General features: G+C 41.2%; 1 protein-coding gene and 1 long non-coding RNA gene across 2 annotated transcripts in view; one reads left to right on the top strand and one right to left on the bottom strand.

Annotated features, from left to right (window-relative positions):
• Positions 1-13,183, top strand: part of LOC146784506 (zinc metalloproteinase-disintegrin-like VLAIP-B) — a 3,216,124-nt gene that overhangs the window by 558,138 nt on the left and 2,644,803 nt on the right. The window contains exon 8 of the mRNA XM_085632968.1: positions 2,665-2,736. Coding sequence (XP_085489094.1) covers positions 2,665-2,736 — 72 coding nt within the window. The remainder of the gene's footprint in view (positions 1-2,664; positions 2,737-13,183) is intronic.
• Positions 5,536-11,513, bottom strand: LOC146784509 (uncharacterized). Its single transcript, XR_014970443.1, has 3 exons — positions 11,475-11,513; positions 7,318-7,375; positions 5,536-5,849 (listed from the first exon to the last, which is right to left on the bottom strand). It is a non-coding gene; the product is annotated as an uncharacterized LOC146784509 (long non-coding RNA).

Here is a 13,183-nt window from a genome sequence, read left to right as displayed (position 1 = left end):
AGTCCGGCTTTCACCCACCCTAGACTTGTATTGGAGACAGACTGCAGGCACACTTCATAGCAGAGAAATGGCATCTTTCTAAAATTGGCATTTCTAAAATAGTAATGTTAAATCCAGCTTTGCTAGCTGAAAGGATGTATCACTACCATTCCACATATCATATCCCTGCACTATGTTTCAGGCACCATGTGGTGCCTGCCACATGGTGCAGGGATATGTAGGGGGGTCAAACCCAAAATTAAGGGCCAGGGGCTAATGGGGGCTCGCTATGTGCCCCAGTGTCCCTGTCCACCAGCCTTCTCAAGGAGCTAGTCAGATGCGTGGCGGTTGGTATTTCAGATCGCCATCACACCGCCCGCCATTGTAATATGGCGGGCAGAAAACCTGTCTATAATGGCGGTGTGACCGCAACCGATAGGCTGTCGGTGGCGGTCTCACCGCCATCGTGATCGGCCCCAAATTTAAATGTTTTTCACTACCAGGACATGTAAAACTTAAAAGTACATGTCCTACCTTTTACTTACACAGGAACTGGACCATGGGCTTCCTAGGGCCAACATTAGAGGTGACTTTTATCTAATAAAAATGAAAGTTTAAGGCTTGGCAAGGGGTTTTAAATGCCAAGTTGACATGGCAGTGTAAACTGCACACACAGGCAATGCAGTGCCATGCCTGAGGTATGTTTAGAGGGCTACTTGTGTAGGTGGCACAATCAGTGTTTCAGGCCACTAGTAGCATTTAATTTACAGGCCCTGGGCACAGGCAGTGCACTCTACTAGGGACTTTCAGATACATTAAATATACCAATTGTGGATAAGTCAATGAAACTATGTCTAGGAGAGAAACACATGCACTTTAGCACTGGTTAGAAGTGGTAAAGTGCTTAAAGTCCTTAATCCAACACAATGGTGGTCAGAAAAAAATGAGGAGGCAGACAAAAGGTTTGTGGTGAACCTTCAGACAGGGCAATTTTCCATCAGCCTTCATTTGTTTTTTCACCATTTTCTCTTCCCTTCAGTGCCCTCACACTCTTCATTCACAGCTGCCCCTCCCTCACCCTCTTCTATCCCGTTTTAATCTATTATACATATCTTTGTCACACGCGTCTCATTTTTCCCATTTTCCTACCAATTCTCTTTCATACGTACTCCATTCTCTTTCTAACTTATCTTTACTATTTTGATCTCAGTTGGCGCTATATAAGGCCAGCACAAGGATTTGCGCCATCCCTAGTTCAATGTGCATTTTTCTCTTCTTACCAATCTAGTAATTGTGCTGTATTAGGTGCTTCTACTGGAAATATGTTACCTCCTGCTGGTGAAGGTTAGGCATCCACCTAGTATTCTCTAAGTGGCCTCTGCTCTCTCTTGTGTCTCACACCGCATCTTGACTTAAAGCAGTGCAATGATGATTTTGAGATGAACCATGGATATTTATCTGGGAAATGAGAGCAGAATGAAAACATTGGGCCTTCTTCAAATAACTGTTGTTGGCATTTATTTTTTTGTTTTCCACATATTGAGAAAAGTAGCTATTAGCCAGTAGGACACTGTTATTTCAGGTAGCCTAAATGCAGCCTAAATCAATGCTATACACAGACTCAAAGATGTCTGACTCTTCAAAAAAGTTTTGAATGTACTCACACTAGGCGTCATGCAGTCTCAGTGCTGAACCTGTTCAAAACCTAGAGTATCGCCAGTGGTATTATATATATTGTATGTTGTGTAGAATGTGTATTGGTGACATTAAGAGCTCGATTAGGATGTCACCGTCTCGGTCTCTGGATCGACCGACCTCCAGTCGGCAGTCGCAACAGCGCTATTACGATGCACTCATTAGTCGCATTTTTCAATTTCTCTATGGGAGCTTGTGTTACGGCCGTAACACAAGCTCCTGTAGAGAAATGGGACGTTGTCTTAATCCCTGCACCCCCATGGCAGGCAAACCTTTGTCTTAATCCCTGCACACAATGGCAGGCACCTCAAGGTGTCAGCCACAAGGTGCAGGAATTAACAGGGGGCACCATAGGGGCCCCTCTGCCCCCAATCAGAGGCCACAAGAAAAGAAGGGCCCTGCTAGGGGCCCCAAACTTGCATTCCGACAGGCTTTCCATGTTGGAAAGCCCGGCATGAAAAGCCTGTGGGAAACCAATTATCGTAATCCCGAAGGCAGAAATGCCTTTGTATGGGATTGTAGACCCGTCTCCGACTGGCCGACAGACTCCTGGAGCCCATCGGATGCCAGTCGGAATGAGCAGCCAGTTTCAATTCCGACCGGCTGTATTTTAATCAGCTGGTCGGACTTGAAACCGATGATCTCGGTCATAGTGCATCCAACATAAAGTCGGAGGCTTGACGACGTGATCGTAATAGGCCCCTAGCCTTTTCAGACAGCTAAAGTAGCGAGATCCAAAAAGTTTCACTTTGTCAGGTATCCTGATTGCCAGTGGTGTGTGGCCCCCTTTTTGTGTACTTCAAAAGAGCTTTACAAGGGTTCCCACCTTTGTAGAGCAGGTCCAATGAAAAGATATACAAATCTTTAGCACAGATTAAATGTTTCAGAAAATATGCACGTTTATCTGAGTGAATATGTTCAAAAGAAAACCTGCTTTCACTTCCAGAGCTGTAGCATCATGTTAATAGTAGTACATTTCTTTCCTTTCAGTTTAAAAAATACGATCAGAAAATGGAGAAAGTGAGAAATCGGATATTTGAAATCATAAATAATGTCAATTTGGTAAGCTCTGTGTTATTGTAGGTAATTGATTACTTATTTATGTAGTGGGAAGTTGAAAAATAATGAGATGCCATTTCACTAAAATAGACTTGTGTTCATTTGATACCACAAAATGTTTGTTTTTCAGAGGAAAGTGAAACCATCACGTGTATATCAATGGCACTAGAATTAAGAGCGCTTATTAATTATTCATGCTCATCCATGATGAAAGAGGCACACTTTAACTGTTTAAGCTGTTGTGAACAAACTGTAATAATGAGTCGTCAAAAACTCGCTTCACCCTGATGAAAACAACCATATTCTGTGTCTTTGGATACCAACATGTGAATTGGGTTGCAAAAGAAACAAGCATTTGCAATGCAATAGGTCTCGCAGTTATACGAGTTTGAGCTATTGGCATTGTAAATGACAGTGCCTTTTATTTATGTTTTAAAAAAACCAAACTTAAATAAAAAGCATTGTCATTTATAATGCCAATAGCTCAAACTCGTATAAATGCGAGTCCTATTGCATTGCAAATGCTTGTCCTATTACTAATGTAAACAGTGTACTGCTATGGGCACTGGGAGCAAGCAAACACGCCACAGATACAAAGTCGCCGGCAATACCGCTTCTAGAAGACCAGATCTTAGATCTTTTAAACACCTCATTAGCCACTGGACTTCTGCCATCCACCTTTAAAGAGGCATGTGTCAGACCCTTGATAAAAAAAACGGGAGCCGACCCATCTAGCCTGAAGAATTATAGGCCAATCTCCCAGCTGCCATTCCTGTCAAAAGTACTGGAACAACATGTACTTAAGTCCTTGTCAGCCTTCCTGGAATGTCACCATCTTCTCCATGACCGGCAAGCAGGTTTCCGTGCACACCATAGCACGGAGCTAGTAATGCTGTCGGTACTGGATGAGCTAAGATGCATGGCTGACAGTAAAAAGCCATGCGCGCTGATATTATTAGATCTTTCAGCAGCGTTTGATACTGTCAGCCATGCACTGCTCTTGGATAGGCTGGCCGGGTTCGGGATAGGGGGACAGGCTCTAAAATGGCTCACAGCCTTTCTAACAGGAAGGACGCAGAGGATCCAATTGGCAGACCAGGTCTCAGAGGTGGGCAGGTTAGTTTGTGGGGTTCCGCAGGGGTCAGCGCTTTCGCCACTCCTATTCAACCTCTACTTGCAACCACTGGTAGAGTCGCTGGCAAAGATGAAGTGCAAAGTATTTAACTATGCCGACGATACTCAGCTATTGCTGAGCATCGACAACACTTCATCGGCACAATCAGTGGCTAAAGACATCCTACGTTTCACAGTGAACTGGATGTCATCTAATCTGCTGAAAATCAATCCGGATAAAACGGAAGTCCTGGTTGTTTCAACTGCTGTGTCCCCTTGGAGCGATCTATACTGGCCCCAAGAGCTAGGCCCTGCCCCGAAATCATGCCCCAATGTCAAGAGTCTTGGGATGAAAATCGATCAAGATCTCTCAATGGCGAATCAAGTTTCTGCTGTAGTTGGCTGCTGCACTAACTTAATCAGGCAACTACGCAAACTCGCCCCCCTGCTCTCGAGAAATATGCTGCAAACTATTGTGTCAGCCACAATAGTGTCTAGAATCGACTATGGAAATGCGCTGTACCTCGGCCTTCCGAAGTATTCCATTAGCCGTCTCCAGGTCATTCTAAACGACGCAGCACGCCTGGTCTTTGGAGTTTCAAGGAGGACCCATGCCTCCCCCCTGCTCCATCGATTACATTGGCTGCCCATGCTGCAGAGAGTGGAGTTCAAGAGCATGTGTATCTGCCACAAAGCATTACACGGACAGGCGCCAGCCTATATAAAAGAAAGGCTCGAGCTCCACAAACCTAAACGCATCTTGCGATCGTCGGGTTCCTTCTTACTGTCTCAACCACGCTTTAAGCTAACAACCAAAGGAGGCAGATCGTTCTCAGTGCAGGCCCCTATCAACTGGAATAAGCTGCCAGAGGCACTTCGTAGAGAGCCCAATCTCCTCCGCTTTCGGAAGTCTTTGAAGACTCTACTCTTCAAGAACGCGTTCCCACTTCAATAATGAACTGCTAGACCCGCCACCTCTATCTCTCCCATCTTTGTTCTGTACTTGGTCAGTAGCGCTTTGAGACCTGTCGGTGAGTTGGCGCGATACAAAACCCAGATACAATACAATACAATACAATTTGCTTGCTCCTTTTACCAAAACCAGTCTCTTTCATCTGTTTAAGTCTATCGATTTCTGAAGTAAATGTTATTATTCGCTAAGGTAAATGTGGCTTTATCTTGCTCAAGTGTAACGAACGACTAATACATTTCAAGAAATGTCCACTAAAAAATAAATTATAATTACACAAGCACCCTACCTCTCTCTGGGACCTGTAATCCCACTGCCAGAGATTACAGAAAAGAGCACTGGCAAAACCAAAAAGGTTTCACCTATGTGAGATATTAGCTTTGTTATTCTTTTTGTTTTATTTTTGTAAAGCCTCGCTCAACTGCATTCGGGATTCTGTGCGTCGTGGCTGAAGTCTTAAAAAAACCAAAACAAAATTAAAAGATGTCCTCTGGGAGAAAAAGAAGGGAGAGTCCCGTGCTATTTTAGCTATCACTTAGCATACATTCACCACTCCTATTCAATCACTCATGCATTTATCCGTATTGGCACACAAATTCCTCACGTCACGAAGAAACTTTTTTTCACTTCAATTTATTATATAAATCTTTACACATAGTGTTTTGTCAATCAATAATAGTTAAAAATTCAAAAGGCCTTTGTTGCTGCATTTGGTCACAATTAAAACATGTAAAAATACAAAATTAAAAAACACAATAAAACATAATCCTATCTATCACTGTCTATCACGTTGCTTAACAGGGAGAAAACCAATAGACAAAATTATCTATCATTGATTACCACATTCACAACTGACAATTAGACCAACTTGTAAGGTGTTTAAATGTGAAACATCAAGGTCTACTGTCCATTAATAGATGGAAGCGATTGTGGATTTTCGTTAGGGGGCGTCGACGCGTTTCGAAGGACAGATCAATTTGTGCCTTCTTTTTCAAGACCAGACATTATTTTTCAACTCCCGTATTTGAAAAATCTATAAACATAAACATATATGTATATTTAAGTTAACATTTGGATCAGAGTTATTTTTCATCAACAATATTACGGTGTTTAGTGTACCATAGTTCTGGTAGGCCATCTTCTGTTGCTTAATACTAAAAACAAAGGGGACAAACATGCTAATCTCAACAGTATTGATATCTATTTGTCTATTGTCTTTAAGCAGTATATTTAGTACTTGCATGTCATGTTGAGAAAAAAAGGGAAAAACAACCTCCTTCTTAAACATAAGTGTGTGCCAATACAGGACCTCATTTATTCTGGTGTTGTACACCCGCCTGCCTATATGTAGGGGAATTTGAAAACAAACATGTCTTCAATGAAGCGGCACCATATTTTGAAAACGTGAGCTCTTGGTACCGCTTTATTGATGACATCATATTCATCTGGGAAGGCAGTCAAGAAGAACTAGAGAGCTTTATTGGTTGGTTAAATCTAGGAGGTCCAAATTTAAAATTTACTTCGGAATTTAATAAAGAAAAGGTTAATTTTTTGGACATCTGTATCAAAGACATAGAAGGCCAGCTTGAAGTGGAGCTATACAGCAAGCCCACGGACAAAAACACCTTATTACACTACAGTAGTTTCCACCCTAAAGCACAAAGGGATAATATCCCATTCGGGCAATTCTTGCGATTGCGCAGGAACTGTTCTTCAATACAGGATTTCAACAAACATTCAGATTTCCTCAAACAGAAACTAAAGGACCGAGGATACCCTAGAAAATTAATCAACCAATCCTACAAGAGAGCAAAGTATTATGATCGAGAATACATGCTTGATCAAAATAAGACCCAAAACGACAATCAGAAAAAAGAAAAAATTGTATTTGTCAGTCAGTTCAGTGAGCAAAGTAATCAAATCAAGAATATTTTAAATAGGAATTGGAAGATTTTAAATGATGGGCAAACTTTAGAATTAGAGAAACCACTTTTTGCCTATAGAAGAAATAGAAACATCAAAAAATAGCTTAGTAAAGACCTACAGACAAGATAGGAAAGAAGAACAGAGCACGATATATGGAACTAGAGCAACAGGCAATAATAAATGTGGAACATGCTCTATCTGTGAACACTGCATTGTGGCGAAAGCCATTACTCACAATGGCCAAGAGATCAAATGCAACAGTTTGAATAATTGTCGTAGTAAAAATCTGATCTATTTGTTAATCTGCCCCTGTGATCTAGGTTATGTAGGGGAAACTGGCAGAGAATTAAGATTCAGAGTGCAGGAACACAAATCAGCTCTAAGAACAGGGAAGATCAATGCACCCCTAACGGAACATTTCCTAAAATTAGGCCATGACTGTGAAGACATTAGAAGGTTCATATTGGAAAAGATATCAGGGAATAAGAGAGGAGGTGATATAGTAAAGAAAAGGAAGATAAGGGAACAATGGTACATCTGTAAATTAAACACAGTACAAAAAGGGCTCAACTCACGGGAAGACTGGATGTCAATAATTGGCTGAGACCCAGCTGATACCTCGAATTCTAGAACCTGGGAAAAAAATTAGAAATAAAAGATCCAACAACACCATATAGATTTCAAGATAACAAGATTAAAAAGGTAGATTATATAAACAAATAGAAAAAGATACAAACATAGGAGTTGTGGGATTCAGTGTCAAACTTACTTCTGGGAGGTAACCCCTCCCTAAAACCCCCCCCTTTGTTGGTATCTCCTTCGTGAAACACAGAACCCTCAATAAAAGATAGGGAGAGTGATGTAATTATGGATGGATAACATATTAGATGTTAGGGAGTAACTTAGATAGCGCGATAAAGATTTAAGTACATTTACAATTCGCTCAAATTAAAAATATAAGTGAGCATGGCAAAGACAATAGAAATCACTATTACTACTCAAGGAGATATAGTCTTCACACCATTTAGAATAGGAGATAACATACTGATAAAATATTATACACATCGAGATTGTATATATATATGAACACTTTTTCTTTAAATAAAGTTTTCACTTAGTGAAGACCGATAAATAGAACAACAAACGTGTATAGATAAGGACTAGTCGGGACATCCTATCAGAAATAGAGATACAAATGATGGTAGGACTAACGTGATGACGACCAACGTACACGCCATAATAAAGAGAAACTGATGTAGGACAAACAATATACTAGATGATACCGTGACGGACGCATAGAGACGACGCCGGCTATCGGAGCCACAACTGAAGAAACGGGTAAGAACTTGTCGTGCCACTATCTTGATAATGGGAGCGTTAAAATAGGAAGGAGTATAATGTTTTCTAAAAATCGAAACAAAAGGGTGGCCATAGAGGGGTTCGCGGAGAGATGACAGACGGTAAAATGCATGAATAATTATTTGCATTACGAGACCTCCGTACTCTTCCTCTCCTTATTCATAGAAGAATCACAAACAAGATTGTATTTCTATATTCAAGGTGAAGTCTTAATCAAAAGACAAGATGTTTTAGTAACAGAAAAACGGGAAGTGATATCAACGGTGATATTAAATAATTAAAAGAAAAACATGAAGTCTTGTATACATTAGTTGGACATGAGGAAAAGTGATAGGTAGATTAGAATAATGATATAATTGAGCGAGAAGCAATACTCCATTACGCTTTGTTTTTATTGATTTAAGGCCCCAAATACAAGAAGACGGGGAAAACGGAGCATATCAGAATAAGCAGCCCAGTTTCATAAGAAACACAGAGGAAAACAAATAACGGCTTTCCGCCCCTCAGTTTCACTAAACTTAAGGAAACAAGGGATAACGAGGATATTATACGGAAAGAACCAGTAGGAATTCGGAATAAAAGAATCAGGTAGATTCCATCCTAAGGAAGCCTAATTACGCAACTAGAGACTGAGCCAGCAGGGTTAAGACTAACAATAATAATCTTTGGTCTCCACAGGAGTCATCACGGCTACCTGGGTTTACGTCTCCCAAAGCATTTAAGTGGCCAACTACCAGAAATATATGGTGGGTTCTCCACAACAGAAATACGGGAAGAGGTAAGGGGAAGGATAATTTACCCTCCGTGTTCCTAGATAAAAATCATTTTTACTCGAACTTGACCAAATCAGTTGTAAAATTCGGGTGCATGACAGTGTGAATGTGAAGTTTGACTATTTGAATGTGTAACGCTGTGGGTGTGTACAACACCAGAATAAATGAGGTCCTGTATTGGCACACACTTATGTTTAAGAAGGAGGTTGTTTTTCCCTTTTTTTCTCAACATGACATGCAAGTACTAAATATACTGTTTAACCCCTTCAGTGCCCGCCCCTTTCCCCGCCCTGTGCCGGCCGTTTCATTAGCGGGCGGGGTTTATGACGAGCTGGTCTCGTCATGGGCACAGCGCCACCGCGGCCCATGACGAGACCAGCTCGTCATGGGCATTGAAGAGGTTAAAGACAATAGACAAATAGATATCAATACTGTTGAGATTAGCATGTTTGTCCCCTTTGTTTTTAGTATTAAGCAACAGAAGATGGCCTACCAGAACTATGGTACACTAAACACCGTAATATTGTTGATGAAAAATAACTCTGATCCAAATGTTAACTTAAATATACATATATGTTTATGTTTATAGATTTTTCAAATACGGGAGTTGAAAAATAATGTCTGGTCTTGAAAAAGAAGGCACAAATTGATCTGTCCTTCGAAACGCGTCGACGCCCGCTAACGAAAATCCACAATTGCTTCCATCTATTAATGGACAGTAGACCTTGATGTTTCACATTTAAACACCTTACAAGTTGGTCTAATTGTCAGTTGTGAATGTGGTAATCAATGATAGATAATTTTGTCTATTGGTTTTCTCCCTGTTAAGCAACGTGATAGACAGTGATAGATAGGATTATGTTTTATTGTGTTTTTTAATTTTGTATTTTTACATGTTTTAATTGTGACCAAATGCAACAACAAAGGCCTTTTGAATTTGTAACTATTATTGATTGACAAAACACTATGTGTAAAGATTTATATAATAAATTGAAGTGAAAAAAAGTTTCTTCGTGACGTGAGGAATTTGTGTGCCAATACGGATAAATGCATGAGTGATTGAATAGGAGTGGTGAATGTATGCTAAGTGATAGCTAAAATAGCACGGGACTCTCCCTTCTTTTTCTCCCAGAGGACATCTTTTAATTTTGTTTTGTGATTTAACTCTAGTCCTTTGGGTTACCAAGGGTTCCTCTCTTTATTTATACATTAAAAAAACAAAAACTTCGGGACAAGGAACAATAGTAAATGGTTGGAAGGAGTTCATTGAGAACACGAGTATGACTGTGTGTGAGAGAGATAAAGAGAATGAAACGGAGGTAGGAAATGAACATGACACAAATAGATAGAGAACGGAAGAAAAGATGAAATGAGAGAAAAGGGACAGAAAGAACAAGACGCGTGTTATATCTTGGTATAGTGTGTTTCTTCCTATTTACTTCTCCATCAGTGGAACACTGTGTGATGATGTCATGTGGAATATTGATCTGTGAATCACACAGTTGGAGATGGGCTGAGCGCCTGTCTGGCTGCTCCTGGTGGGGCTCTTCACTGGCTTAACTCTGGCTCTACACTGGCTGTATACCTGATCCTGTAACTAACCTGAATAAATCATCTTGAATCATACCTACCAGTGTGGACTTGATTACTACATATTTTTGGCGACGAATCGAAACTAAGAACCTGCTTCTGCTACCTCTGAGGACATTAAGAGTACCTACTCTGAAGATAAAGCAACTCCTCTGTCTACAGCTGCACCTACTTATCTGCTGGCAACACATTAGCCCCACCAGTGACCTCCCACCGGTCGCCCTCAACGTTATAGCGCCAGTTCAAGTTTCTGCACAGCTTAAGCCTCTGCCTGCTGTTCACACTGCATCTGAAAAAGGCTGTTTCTGCTGTTCCTACAGCGTATCAATGTGCAAGGAACAAGGTTTTACAGTGCAAGTTCCTGTCTCAAATGCAGCTCAAGCTTATTAACAAACAAGGTAATTGAATTGCCTTAACTTGGTTCTCTTCTGAAGAGTGTGGTGTCTGCACACTGGATGTGTGTCACGTTTACATGCACGTACTTGCATGATCTCGCTACCGCGTTTCAATAGAAAAGTGACATTTATGCATGCTGTTTCTACAGTGCCTCGACTGCCTGGTGAAGGTTTTATCTAACCTAGAGTCCACAACTGTACTTTTAGATACAGAAGCTGTTGGCTTATCTAGATACAGAAGCTGTTGTCATATCTCTAAGCTTCCTCTCACTGCCACATCCCCTCACTGGGATCATCATTCTTTTACATTTCAGCCGGGTACGAGGTTGAATCATTGCTCGTGAAGATACACGGAGCGTCCTTACTAACTTGTGTTTACGTTTATGTCCGGCAGCACATCAGCAGGAATTTAGAGAAATACGAGACAATCTTTGTCTTGGCTCTTGTGAGAGCTACTGGGCGATGTCTGGCAGTGTAATTCACATGTGGCAAGGTGAGCCTTAGTTTGTCATTTATTTTGGGGCCCCTCTGAGACATATGGAATCCTGGTTTCTTCAACTGCTGTGTTGTTTTTCAAAGTATGTCTCGAGCGCAAGGAGAAGAGCGTGCGCTTACCTCCACATTCTCCATGGTTCTTGTGACGTTTTCCGAGGCTCCCATCGGCGTTTGGAGGCAAAGGCGTGCCGCGAACCACCCTGCACGACGTGGGATAGCGTGATATCAGCAGATTGTTTGTTTTGGAACGTGAAATGTCCATCTTCTTTCTCTTTGCCAACCACGTTTGTCAGTTGAGGTGTGTTAATAAAGTTAATTCAAGCTCTATTTGGTTAGCAGAGCGATCGTGGGGGCAGCAATTACATGCTCTGTTTAACATTATGTCTGCTCGTGGATGTCCGTGAGGATGGAGGTTTGAGCTCTATCAGCTGGCAGAGTATTTATGTTCTTTCAGCGTTTTATGATACTTCAACATGAAGGTAATGGGCAAAACTTGCTTTGAAGGTTTATCGGAACCAAGTGACATTCAATTAACAACAGTGACTTGTTTCTTTTGGGTGGTGGCATTTCTGTACTCGAGTGCAGCGTTGCATTGTTAAATATTGTGAAATTTTGTATTTTTACATTTGATTTTTCACTGTTCTGTGTTATGCTGCCATCTAGTGACATTTTGTCACATTATGAGTTTGAAACTCCATGGGAAAAATTTTACCATTCAGTTGTTGTATGAAATTTTGAAGGTCTAGTCTGCAGTTTACAGCTATACATTTCATACAAAGTCGTTTTTTTACACAAGAAGTGTTGTAGTTAACTTGATGTTTTCTAAAACTGCTCAGTGACATGTTAATTGTGTGACGTGTTAATTTCCAGAACCAGTTAGGTTGCTTTTTCGGTACATGTGAGCAGTGGTCACACAGTGCACATTTGGTGTGCCAGTAGGTTATTAAATTACCACACAGTGCACAATCTATGTACCTCTCCGTGAGGTGTGTTTTGGGGTTTGTCCCACTTTTGGGTGCACATTAGTTGACCTCTAGTTGAGGTGCGTCGCACGGACGTGTGTCCCGTGTTTCTATGCACAATCTCTTGACCCCTCCGGAGGTGTGTTGTGGGGGGTTTTTCTCCACTATCCTCTGCATGTTATTTTTGTCCAGTGTGTAAATCGCCCTGCGTCTCATGTTTGGACTATGTGTAATCCGCCCAGCGTCTCATGTCTTTTGTTATGTATAAGTCGCCCTGCGCTGCCTTTGTTCTTTAGTGTATAAGCCGCCCTGCGCCTCACGTTATATCTATGTATAAGCCGCCCTGCGCTTCATGTTTTTTGCGTTTTGTGTGTAAGCCGCCCTGCGCCTCACATTATAGTTGTGTATAAGTCGCCCTGCGCTTCATGTTAGTATAAGCCGCCCTGCGCTTCATGTTATGTATGTATAAGTCGCCCTGCGCTTCATGTTTTTTTTTCTCTTTTGTGTGTAAGCCGCCCTGCGCATCACGTTACTGTTAATGTAAGTCGCCTTGCGCTTTAACTTCATGTTCACTGGGTGCTAAGATCTTTCTCTGTTGTTTTACCCAGTGCTGTTAAAAAATGTTTTGTTATCTTTAATTCTATCACAGGGAAGCATGATTAATCTTACGCATTTTTCGTCTTCTCTGTCATCTTGTTCTTACTGATGTGATTGCTCTCTCGCACACCCACCTGGCCAGTTGGAGTGCAGTGGGAGTTCTCATTTGTAGAAAGGAGGATGGGAAACAAGTTATGTTATTTGTTTCTTTAAGACCTTTGCTTGTTTTCTGTTTCCTTAAGAACTTTGCTTTTTTTCTCTTTTTCTACC

The sequence above is a fragment of the Triturus cristatus genome, chromosome 11 (genome assembly GCF_964204655.1).
Source record: "Triturus cristatus chromosome 11, aTriCri1.1, whole genome shotgun sequence".
Taxonomy (NCBI): Eukaryota; Metazoa; Chordata; class Amphibia; order Caudata; family Salamandridae; genus Triturus; species Triturus cristatus.
The sequence above is the reverse complement of the archived record's forward strand: the minus strand, read 5'-3'. Positions and strand labels throughout refer to the sequence as shown.